The 12,291-nt window shown below is 48.8% G+C and overlaps 2 protein-coding genes across 2 annotated transcripts; both read right to left on the bottom strand.

The window, feature by feature from the left end:
* Positions 1-991: 991 nt before the first annotated feature.
* sstr2a (somatostatin receptor 2a) lies at positions 992-5,633 on the bottom strand. Its single transcript, XM_084670069.1, has 4 exons — positions 4,797-5,633; positions 2,965-3,513; positions 2,281-2,618; positions 992-1,496 (listed from the first exon to the last, which is right to left on the bottom strand). Exons 2-4 carry the CDS (start codon positions 3,353-3,355, stop codon positions 1,032-1,034), a joined length of 1,194 nt encoding a protein of 397 aa, XP_084526195.1. The 5' UTR covers positions 3,356-3,513; positions 4,797-5,633; the 3' UTR covers positions 992-1,031.
* Positions 5,634-9,140: 3,507 nt separating this feature from the next.
* On the bottom strand, positions 9,141-12,082 carry LOC146259976 (somatostatin receptor type 2). The gene is made up of 2 exons (XM_084670789.1): positions 10,245-12,082; positions 9,141-10,107 (listed from the first exon to the last, which is right to left on the bottom strand). The coding sequence occupies exon 1, from the start codon at positions 11,569-11,571 to the stop codon at positions 10,519-10,521; it is 1,053 nt and encodes a 350-aa protein (XP_084526915.1). The 5' UTR covers positions 11,572-12,082; the 3' UTR covers positions 9,141-10,107; positions 10,245-10,518.
* Positions 12,083-12,291: the final 209 nt, after the last annotated feature.

The raw sequence follows: 12,291 nt of genomic DNA, 5'->3' as shown, positions 1-12,291 counted from the left end.
CAGCTGCTGTAATGTTCAGCGTTGCAGGGTTCAAAACACACACACACACCATTGTTAAAGAGAACCCGACGATGTACCACAGCCAGGGCCGGTTTGAAGTCTGATTGAAGACCGAGGAGCGGTCTGAGAGTTTTCCAACCGACAACCCGTTGACTGAACACAGATGCAACATTCAGTTGGAGGATCAATGCCAGCCCTGGCCCCGCAGTCACACAAGAGGAGAACACAACTTTATCAATAAATAAGTCGAGGCATCAATGTGCTTCCCCATTCTGTCCTCTCGGGACAGGGTTGATCCATAAGTGTGAATGAAACATGAGTCTCGGCCTGTTCACCTGCTTTCAGATCATTCAACGTTCTTCTGTTCTTCTGATAGCAGATCGCTAAGGGCACGTCTGGTGTGGTAGGAGCGCTTACATCACTCCTGTCTCTCCCAGGGGTGTCCAGACACCTCTTCCTGAACCATCAAGCTGGCCGCCTCTAGACCTTCCGGGCAGGAAGGCATCTCCGGGCACCAGGCCAGACTGTGTCTCTGGAGCCCAGGGAGAATCAGGTCCACTGGCATGGGCCCAACAACATCCGAGCACAGGTGAACACCAGGTTAACATCATTCCAACACTGACCCTTCCCACCCCTCCCACCCGGGTCTCCAACCTCCTCCAGAAGGTCATCTAGCAGACTGCCAGCTCACAGCTGGGCCAGCTCATGGGCGGAACCGAGTTCAACCCTGAGCCTGACATTTCTCGCTTACCCACTACCCACTACCCCTTCCCCAATGCTGCCCACCCACCAGTGAACCTGCATTCTCCAGCTCCTTCCCCCGCATTCCCGTCCCCTTCTGCCAGAATCCTTGCCCCCATAGAGCCCCAGTCCCCAGGGCCCTCCGCCCCCATAGAGCCCCAGTCCCCAGGGCCCTCCGCCCCCATAGAGCCCCAATCCCCAGGGCCCTCCGCCCCCATAGAGCCCCAGTCCCCAGGGCCCTCCGCCCCCATAGAGCCCCAGTCCCCAGGGCCCCCTGACTCTGGTCCTCCTCAGATGCTGGTCTGCAGTTCCCCGTTGTGCAGGGCGTTGTTCAGCTGCTGCATCGTCTCCCTGGCTGCGGCCTCGTTCAGGAGCGCGTTGTGTGTCTCTGCGGTGACGTCGTTGACCATGCGCGTCCTGTCGGCCCTGCTGTCGCTGCGTTCCATCTCGTCCAGACCGGCCACCTTCTTCAGACACAGAACGTTCTGGAAACTCTTCTTGAAGTTGTCGGAGAGGAACGCGTAGAGGATGGGGTTGGCGCAGGAGTTGGCGTAGCCCAGCACCACCACAAACTCGAAGGTGCTCTTGAGGGCGGCCGTGGTGTTGATGGTGCCCGTCACCGAGGTCACGTTGAAGACGTAGAAGGGCAGCCAGCAGAAGACGAACACGGCCACCACGATGGACACCATCCTGGTCACCTTCCTCTCGGAGCGTTTCCTCTTGGAGGAGCCCACGCGCATGCCGGACGACTTAACCTGCGGGGACGACAAGGATGGACCACCGTCAGGAAGCAGGAACGTTGTGATCAATCGGGGAGCGGATTTTGAAACCTGTCACATAATGAAGGCCCTGGCTGGAGATTCGACAGCCTATAAACAGATCACCCTGGTTAACAACAACCAGGATGTCATCTCGGGTTGAACAAGAAACTATTTTTGGGGCTCGGTGGGAGAAGTGGACGAGAGGCCTGTTGAAAAACAATGAGTGAACACACAGCTACGAGGGAAGTGAAGAGGAGGAAGAGGAGTGAAGAGGAGGATAAGGAGGACGAGGAGGAAGAGGAAGAGGAGTGAAGAGGAGGAAGAGGAGGAAAAGGAGGATGAGGAGGAAGAGGAGGAGGAAGAGGAGGAAGAAGGGTAAAAGGAGGAAGAGGAGTGAAGAGGAGGAAGAGGAGTAAAGAGGAGGAAGAGGAGTAAAGAGGAGGAAGAGGAGGAAAAGGAGGAAGAGGAGGAAGAGGAGTGAAGAGGAGGAAGAGGAGGATGAGGAGGAAGAGGAGTGAAGAGGAGGAAGAGGAGGAGGAAGAGGAGGAAGAAAAGTAAAAGGAGGAAGAGGAGTGAAGAGGAGGAAGAGGAGTAAAGAGGAGGAAAAGGAGGAAGAGGAGGAAAAGGAGGAAGAGGAGGAAGAGGAGTGAAGAGGAGGAAGAGGAGTGAAGAGAAGGAAGAAGAGGAAGAGGAGGAAGAGGAGGAAGAAGAGGAAGAGGAGTGAAGAAGGGGAAGAGGAGGGAAGAGGAGTGAAGAGGATTAAAGACGAGGAGCTAACCTTGACGATGATGAGCAGGTAGCAGAGGCAGATGACGGTGAGCGGGAGGAAGAAGCCGACAAAGAAGGTGTAGAACATGAAGGCCGTGTAGTACGCTGCCTGGGGCTCCGGCCACACGATGGTGCACGAGTGAGCCTGCTTCTTATTGGTCGTTAGCCCGCTGAAGATCATGATTGGCAGGTTGACCAGCAGGGACACGCCCCACACGGTGAGGTTAATGACCTTGGCCACCCGGGGCTTGCGCCACTTGGTGGATCTTATGGGATGAACCACTGCCAGGTAACGGTCAATGCTCATCACCGTCAAGCAGAAAATGCTGGTGAACTGGTTCAGGGAGTCTGGGCGAGGAGAGGACAGGAATTTATTTAGTCATCACACATTTTCTGGTTTTACGATGAAAGATATTTCAGGGGAGTGACTGACTGCCTTGCATGAAAGCACAACACTAAATAAACATGTTGAGGAACTGAAACCCTCAGGGTCATTTTCCACAGCATCTGTGCTCATCAAGAGCTCATTTCAGAAGCCCTTTCATCCAAAACGACATTAATCATTCAAACATCCAACCTCCGGATCTGCAGTCAAATACACCACCTCTGAACTCCACCCATCCCTTAGGATGGATCACCCGGTTAGGATGGGAACTCGCCACCTTCCCCCGTCCCACTCTGCCTTCCCACCTACCCAGCGTCATGACGACCCGGCAGAGCACGACCCCAAAGGGCCAGTGCACCAGGGCTAGCTGCATGGCGATGAAGGGCAGACTGAGCATGCACAGCACGTCGGCCACGGCCAGGTTCAGGATGTAGATGTTGGTGACGGTCTTCATCTTGGCGTAGCGCAGGATGACGTAGATCACCAGCGCGTTGCCGCACAGGCCCACGGCGCACACGGCAAAGTAGATGAAGGTGATGACCACCGAGCTGGTCTTGTCGTAGATCGCCTCGCCGTCCTCCGCCGAGCGGTTGCCGTCCGGGCCCAGGTCCGACTCGTTCCCCGGGAGGAAGCTGTCGTAGAAGAGGGGCTCGGGGAGGGAGAGGTTGGGGGGAGACGGGAGTAGCGACCAGGGGTCCATGGTGGGTTGATGGAGGAGGGGGAGGAGAGGGAGGTGGGGTTGAGTGAGGGGATGGGGGGGGGCGGGTTGGTTGGTTGGTGGGAGACAGGTGGGAAGCTGGGCTGGGCTGGTGTGTTAACAGTTTGAGGGAGGAGGTATTGAAAAGAATCACATCACACCTGAAGATACGTAGAGAGAGGGAGGATGTTGGGAGGAGAGGGAGAGGTAGAAAGAGCAGGGAGGGGGGGGGGGTTATCAAGCAGAGAGGTTTTAAAAGAGGGATAGAAAGAGGGAGAGAAGGAGAAATTATGTGAAATTATTCATGAAGAATTCATAAAGAATAAAAGAAAAACATCACAACTTGGTCAAAAAAAGTACCATGGCAACACTGACAAGGTCGATGTAGTATAGAGCTTTAGCACACTCAATCTTCTTCAATCTGACAGAAAAAGGAATGACAGCGAAACAAAAAAGATGTCTGACTGAAAAAGACAAATCATTTAGAGATGGAGATAGAGAGGGAGAGAGAACGATAGTGTGGTGTGTGTGTTTGTGTGTGTTTGTTCGTGTTATACACCGAAGACAGGACAAATGTTGATTCAATCGATCTGATCTGGCCACTAGCTGCCATTATATGCGACGATTTTAAGGGAAGTTTAAACTAATGGAAATGACGTTCTTATATCCCACACAATGGTATACAGTTACAGTGGTATACAATACATGGTATTAGATTTTCTGGTGAGGAGCAAGGTCATTTTATCTAGCCTGATACGAAGTGTCACGAGAGACGCATAAAGCAGATACGCATAAAGCAGATTTTCTGTTCGCTCGTGCTGAGGCCAGTAACCCCTGAGAGAGGCTGTTGAGCCTGTGCGATAGGAATGAACCAGAAACATTTTTACAGGAAAGTGTTTGACATTTAAACTACGACACACGTGCCTGATACAAATTCTAAGTATGTCATTTAGCCTACTCACAATATAATATATTTAATGGTGGTTACTCATTTTCAACGTCAAAAAAGCTATTTTCTCTTCGTAGTTCGCACTCAGTTCCTTCGATATGCAGATACGTAGCCTTCATGAGCCATTGGTGGTCCAACACCTCTACAGGTGATGGGACAGATAAATCAGTGCGCCAGAGCGCCTTATATGCGCACTGAAAACAGAATGCACACTGGCACGTGTAGTGTGCCCCTCTATTCTAATGTGAGAATAGAAAGTAACGGTCAATTACCTCACAGTAACCGTGTGTATTTTGTCATTGAAAGCAAATGTTTTCACTCGAATGAAAATCATGTTATCTGAAAGTTACTGGATGTATATATAAATAATAATAATACTAATAATAATACAATAAAATAGGCCACACAAACTGTAACATAAACCGAGGTCAATTGAGAAATAAATGTAGGATTTCAGATTATACTTAACAAAAAAAGTTTCAGATGAACAATTACCTTCAAATCGAAAACTTGATGGTCATATCCGTTCCATCACGGCAAGGTGTCATTTCAAGAAAGAGTAGCCCAGGGAGTCAAACTTGTCTGTTTGGGAAGCGTCGAGAATCCAAATGGTGGCGTCATTTTGACCAATACCGCTGTCCTCTTCCTTGCTAATATTCCACCTGTTCGCTGATTACGCACCCCAGCAGGCGCACAGTCTTCCGAATGTTTTTTGTTGCTATCTTCACCAAATAATAACTTACTTTTACGCTTTAGTTAGTGCATGTTGGGTTTTATTTACAATTCAGAAAATCATTTCCAGATAGTTTCGAGTGAATAACTGCAACGTATCCGGAGTGTCTTGGCACCGAATCCCGGTGGTCTGAACGATTGCGAAATCTCTTCGCAACAGGAGGACTGTGGCGCGCGAAGGAGAGAGGAGCGCACGCAGCCTGTTCAGCGCTCTGAGCAGTGCCCCCCGTGTTGTCGTGCTCTGTGCAGTTGGAGATCGAGATGTGTGTAGAATGCGTGTGCACGTACGTGCGCGTTCGTGCACGAGCGCCCGTGTTGCAGACAGTCTCTGCATGCAGACGGAGCAGCCGAACCGTTATACGAGCCTTCCTCCTACCGCCCTTCGTGAAAACCTACCTAAAGTCCAACCAACGTGCGTCAGTGTCCTTCGGGGTGCGTGGAGGAAACTCAACTGTCACCAATACTTGCGCGCTGACATTCTGTGGCAATCACGGCAGACGCATTCCTGTCACACTGCATGCCCCCGGTGTAAACAGCTATCAGGTGTTCACTTGGTTGAACCCTTGTTTCTGTGGTTACCCAAGGTCTACCGCTCTACAATATCCATGCACTTCTTTATAAACAGGCGCGAGAAGGACTAGTTATAGCGCGCACAGATGGCGGGCGTCTTGTGTGACGTCTGTCAGACCAGTTTGCGAAAGTACCCTATTGCACACATTTTCCCACTGGGTATTTTTCCATGTGCCGGGTCAACTTTCTACTAAATAAAAAAAAAACATTAATCTTCTGATATTTCAGAAATAGGTTAAAGATCCCATGGAACAATTGTGATAAGAAAGTTTGTTGTGTTTGGCCAAATCTCAACTCCAGTCAAATCCCTTGACGGGCCCTTGGCCTTTATCTATGGAATGACTGAAAAGCCTTGGTGGACCTAAAACACAACAGACATTCAGCCTTGGATACGTTAATGTAAAACACTCCAATAAGCCTTCACCCCTGACCTCAATCTCTGAGCAAACAAGTGTTGTCCTAAAAGTGTAAACATCAATACATGATCATTGTCATTGCCACATTAACACTGAAGAATGTACTTGGGTTTTGTCCGTTTTTATTGGTTTGAGAAATGTACATTGAAAACTATGTTGCTTCTTCAGTCTGTTGCTTGTTGTCTAATCAACCTTGACATCCTTGAAAATAAATGCTCCTTGATATTACGTAATCTATATCTTCTTTTATCATCTCAAATGTGACCTTATCATCATCATCCTCTACCACCGCTTCATCTCTGGATGTTGTTTGTGCAGTACCTCCCAGTCGCTGTGTGTATACAATGTGTGTATAAATGATGGACATAGGCACATTGCTTAATGGCCTCCTAAATGGTAAGAGATATTACTGATGTGGCCGTCAGTGCATTTCTGTGTTGGTGCTGTTTGTTCATGTGTGTTGGTTGTGTGTGTTAGTTGTATGTATGCAAGTGTGTGTCTATGTGCGTGTGTGTTTGTGTGTGTGTTTGTGTGTGTGTGAGAGAGAGAGAGAAAAGTCACGTGTGTGACATTGATCCTCCCTGATATCCCTGGCCCCACACTGTCAGGGTGACAGAGAGAGAGTTGCAGCAATGCAGTCAGCAGATGGAGAGTGACACGTCACAAGTGTTTCCTATCAATTTCGAACACAGCGTGGTCTTGTGACATTAGATTGGAAACAGGATATTAAGATGATTGTATTCACTGAAAGCAAATATCACCTGGAGCCACCAAGACCATTTCAGCCCACAGTCAATTTCAGGTTTTAAAAGAAGGTTGACAATTGTGTTTTCAGTCAGAGCTGAACCTAATCTGTGTGAGGCTACTTTGTGATGTCCATTTAAATTGGGAGAAATTATTTTTCTATAAACGGTGATCTCATGAGAACAGAATTGATTTTGTTTATTCTGTAACTTCCTGTTTCAAATGTTGACACAGAGTTGTAATAGCAGCTCAGACTTATTTGGTCTATTATCTTCCTCTTCCAACTTGTCAGACTTTCTACCACACACACACACACACACACACACACACACACACACACACACACACACACACACACACACAGTACACACACACACACACACAGTACACAATGTGCTAAACACACGAGAAAAACACACATACGTAGACTACATATTTTATCAGTGTGAGAGAATCTAATGATCTCCCATGGTTTTTCATGGGGGGTGGGGGGGGGGGGACTTGGAGGTTTTATCATTGCAGCACATGTATAAATCTGGATGAATCTTTTGGGCAATTACACCACAAAAGTTTTAAGAGACGAGGATACTTGCGAATGATGTGCAGAGGCATGTGTGGGAGATGTGCGTGTGCACTGGCGTGCCAGGGAGAGAGTAAAAGAGAGAGGGAGAGGGCCAGCGAGAAAAATGAGAAAATTAGAGTGGGAGAGAGAAGGTGAAAAAGACAAAGTGATAGTGTGAGCAAGGGTGTGAAAAGGAGAAGAAGAAAAAAAAGAGGGATCGTTGGAGTGAGGGAGGGAGACAATGATTAAGACATGCCCGACAGCTGTTGGGAGTAGAATTGTGCAATTGATCTTCATTGATCTAGCATACGCCGCCCAACCCACCCACCACTCACACACACACACACACACTCGCCCATCGTTACACCACCCTTCTCTCTCTCCCGGGGCCTCTTGCAGCTGATTCTAACTACAGCCCAGGGATGAGGCTGAACCACACGTGAGAAAATAACAAGGTGAAAAAGCACCGTTCTTAATTAAAACCTAACATGGAGATGCCATCCCCTCTGAGCTCTCTCCAGGTTTACTATGTCCTAATTAAAGGGGCCAATAGGAGAGCTCCGTCTCCAATTCCTCTTCCCATTGGAGGTCATATCTGTTACATATTTATTATTTTCCTCCAGAGGTCGACCTAGTATGGAGCCTTCTCTAATCGGATGGGCTGAGCTCTCGTTCCTCATCCTCTCTCTCCAGAGAACCTCCAGAATGGTGACAGTCGAGCAAACATGCCCCTGTGACCCCCCCCCCCCCCAAAGTGAGAGTGTGTGCTGGACCGCTGGGTTGTTGACCCGCCCAACCACCCTGGGTAGGAAAGGGTGGCCCCTGGACTCAGACTCACAGTGGTGCGGGGGTGGTTCAGTCACCGCGCTAGGAGGACCTGCTATTAGCCAGAATATGACATGGTCATTTTGGCCTTACGGTTCAACGTGAAGTGTGTGTGGACTGATCTCTGTTGGATAGACAAACAAACATACACAAATGTGTGTAGACGAGTGTCGCTCTAGAGCTTCTTGTCCTTATACAAAAGCCTAAAGATGAAAACGGAAGGGCAAGGCATATCTTCCATCCTCTGTAGAAGAAAACAGATTGGAGAAGAAGATTTTCTTTTCTTTTTTTGATCTCTGAAATTGGGGTGTGAAACGATACAACAGAAGCCTGGTCAAGCCCAACATGACGTCTGGAAACCTTCCCTAAAAAGGAGCCCATTTTAGTCGTTGGAAATTCGAGAGCTCTTAAAATCTTTCAGTGAACAGAGCCCACTTTACAGGATAGCTAATGAAACACACATGGCTGCGAGCAGCCAGCGCTGCTAGTGAAGAAACTCTGACATTTCAGCGATCAGCTCGCCTCAGCTTCGCAGAATAATAAAACCCTGGCTTGGCATGGAGGTGCAGATAGCTGCGAGCCAGTCTAGCAGGAAAGAAGCAGGTATATGAGTATGAGTCGTGTCTCTGTAGAAACTTGGAAACATGGAAACAAACGTAGAAATCTTTTGTTCTTTTTGTTGTTCCTTTATGTGTTTTAATGTTATTTGTTTACTTACTGTTCTCTGTGGGTATAGTAGTACAGAAAGTTGTTACAGTTGTGTCAGTGAGCATAGTGAACTTTACATTTAAACTGCTGTGTGTATTTATAAATGGCATTTGAATATTGAGTGCATGAAATTTAGTTTCACAATAAAAGTTAGAAACAAAAAAGAAATCCAGAAGAAAGTAGTGAATATTGAACATTTACAGTATTGACCTTTTTTGTTGGGAAAGGAAATTTCTGTTGCTAATGCTTATGCTAAAAACTGTATTCATTAACTGAATAATACAGTCGCTACTGAATAATTTAGTCAGGAACTGAGAAATAAAGCCAGGACAAACAGAAAGTCAAACAAACAGTAAGACAATTCTTTACAACAAAAATGATTAAATGTAATTTACTTGTGTATTTGTGCATTATAAATCCGGTATAAAGTGTTCATCAACAAAAACAAATCTGTGTATATTGCATATATAAACCAATGCTGGACTTTGTGTCACAACCTGCGCTTGTACTTTCAGAAAAGTTTCTTCTTCCCTTGAACAAAGCGACTCTGCAGTTACTACCATGGCAACAGCAATGACATCACCCACATGTCTACAGTTAATCTGAAAGTGCTCATATGGGAGGTGAGAACATTAACAGGGGAGATCTTTTACACAACCACATGTACACACACCTACTCTAACACACACATGCTGTGCTCCCCTCCTCACACACACTGTTGTTTTTCTAACAAACACCCACTTACATCCCGATAAACACACCCTTTAACAAACAAACCTATACAGTATACCCCATTAACACATATAAATACTGTGCTCCTGATCACGCACACACACTTTCTCGAACACATACTGTACGACCAACACTTTCACACGCACACACTGAACCCCCACCTCCAAACCCCCACTCTTCCACACACACATGCAATCTCACTCAATCTCCCTGACATGCTCAACCGGTGGGTGAGAGAGACAGATCAAACTAACCATCACTGAGTCAACTGGGTGCTTTGTGGTTTGGGCCAGTGGGTCTTTGTGATGGCTGCCTGCAGAGGCAGAGAGAGCTGCAGACAGCCGGTCGCCTCTGATTGGTTACTTGTCTCCCCTCATCTCCGTTACTCTTTTACATGTCGTCTCATTAGTTCTGGCACGTGAAGACAACACAGGAGTTTAGGAGCCGCGGTAGCCTTTCCAGTCTTAATAAGCACATCATCGGAAGCAGGGGCAACTAGTCTGAACACCGTGGCAGTCTGGGATCAGGACAAACATATTGTAAAAAAACAAAAAAAACACACAAAAAAAACACCACCTCAAATAAGTCCACTGCAAAGCAAAGATAATCTGATAAACATTTGGAGAAAAAAAAGATGTTTTCAGATTTACTGACCGGCTATGAGTCTCGCAGCTGCACAAACTCCTAATCTGGTTTACGTAAACACTCCTCCCGTCGGTGGACACTATAGGACTAGTCAGGTCCTGTCCCTGGGAGCTGGGCCGGGCAAGAATCCAGACTCATTAACGGGCGGCTTGAAGGATTGGAAAGGTGTGAAGTCGTTAGGAAGAGAGACGTGTCCATGCATCTTGATGGAACCCGGCGTGTCGTGACGGGGACACACGGAGACGCACGCGGGGTCCGCTTGACCTTTCACTCCCTCACTTCTCTAAGCCATCACGCTGGCGTCTCGCCCACCCGCGCTGTCGTGAAGGTCGTAGCGCTCGGTCTCGCTGTCGCAGTGCACGCTGGGAGATCTCTTGGAGGGGCAGAGGAGGGTGCGGAAGTGTCGGCCGAAGGTGTCGGAGAGACAGGCGTAGATGATGGGGTTGGCGCAGCTCCAGGAGTAAGAGAGCAGCACCACAAACTCGAACCCCTGGGCAAAGGTGAGCACCAGGTCGTTCTGGTACAGCGAGCAGAAGTTGAAGGCATAGAACGGCAGCCAGCAGACGCCAAACGCCACAACCACCGCCACCACCATCTTGGTCACCTGCCTCTCCAGCCGGTGGCTCTCGTGGCCCGGGGCGGCGTCCTGGCGGCGCTGGGTCCTCAGAGTGACCACCAGGGCGGTGTAGGAGACGGTCATGATGGTGAAGGGCAGGGCGAAGCCAAAGACGAAGGTGTAGCAGATGAAGGTCAGCCACCAGGAGTCCGAGGCCAGCTGGAGATCCATGGTGCACAGACTGTCGTGGACAGAGAAGTGGATGGCCATGGGGAGGACGGGAATCAGGGAGAACAGCCACAGGAAGGCGGAGACCAGCTTGGCGCGGTGCGGGGTTCGCCAGCGGGCGAAGCGGAGTGGGTTGACCAGCGCCATGTAGCGATCCACACTCATCACTGTCAGACAGAACACGCTGGTGAACTGGTTGATCCCGTCCAGAACCATCACCAGCTTACAGGCCAGGTCTCCGAAGGCCCAGCTGTTCTGAAAGTTCTGGATGGCAATGAAGGGCAGGCCCACCATGAAGAGCCCGTCGGCTAGGGCCAGGTTGAAGATGTACACCGTGGTGGCGGACGCCATCTTGTCCAGTTTCAAAATGGCAACGATGACCAAGCAGTTTCCCGCCAGACCTAAGATACACACGGCCAGATAGAGAACTGCCAGGGTAACACTGAACACATCCAGATCGTCATCGAGGTACATGTCCCCGTAGTCATGGTAACCACTGGTAGGGTCTGAGATGGAGCCGTTGAAAATCTCAGAGTTAAACGCAACGGCCATTTTGGTTGCAGTTGATGGAAAGAAGTGTCAAAAGTTTAAAGAAAAAGGGAAAGGCTGTGTCAAGAATGAAAGTAACTCGGAACCAGTCAAAATATCAACAGTCCAGAACCCTCAGTGTTAAAAAATTCCTCGGCTTTAGTTATTACTCTCTCCTCAGACCAGCGTGAACACAAACAACAGGACCATGTCCCTCTATGACTTCACATTTCATCAAAAACACATTGGAAAACACATGAACGATGAAAAATGTACTTGTTTTACCCCCTCCTGCAAAGTTACCAAAACAAAAAACCCTTCTCCAGACCAGTCACCTGTTGTCCAAAACAATCCCCTTTCTTCCAAGTGGCTGTGTTTGTTCTCTGTGAGACAGCCACATCTGGGGTCGGGTCTCTCAGCTTGAGTATCCCAGCAAGTGAACACACGACTCCTGCAGTGTTGAAGTGCCTGGCCTCTCCTCTCCCTGACCACAACTCCTTTTATATCTCCCCCTGCCGTGTGGGGAGTGTGTCCACAGAAGCTCCCTTTCCTTGTCCTGTCAGTCAGTCACCTCCCCCAGGTCTACCCTCCCTCGCCTGTCCCCCCTTCACTCCCTCCTGCCTCTGTCCTCCTCCCCCAGTTTTTCTCCCTGCTTCTTCTCCCGCTCTCCCATGGTGTCTCTCTCTCTCCTGGCTCTCTGGGAGTCTGATAAGCCCCGGTTGGCTCCCCTCTCTTGGTGCTCTG

The sequence above is a fragment of the Hypomesus nipponensis genome, chromosome 13, assembly GCF_054491055.1.
Source record: "Hypomesus nipponensis isolate SF chromosome 13, ASM5449105v1, whole genome shotgun sequence".
NCBI lineage: Eukaryota > Metazoa > Chordata > Actinopteri > Osmeriformes > Osmeridae > Hypomesus > Hypomesus nipponensis.
The sequence above is the reverse complement of the archived record's forward strand: the minus strand, read 5'-3'. Positions and strand labels throughout refer to the sequence as shown.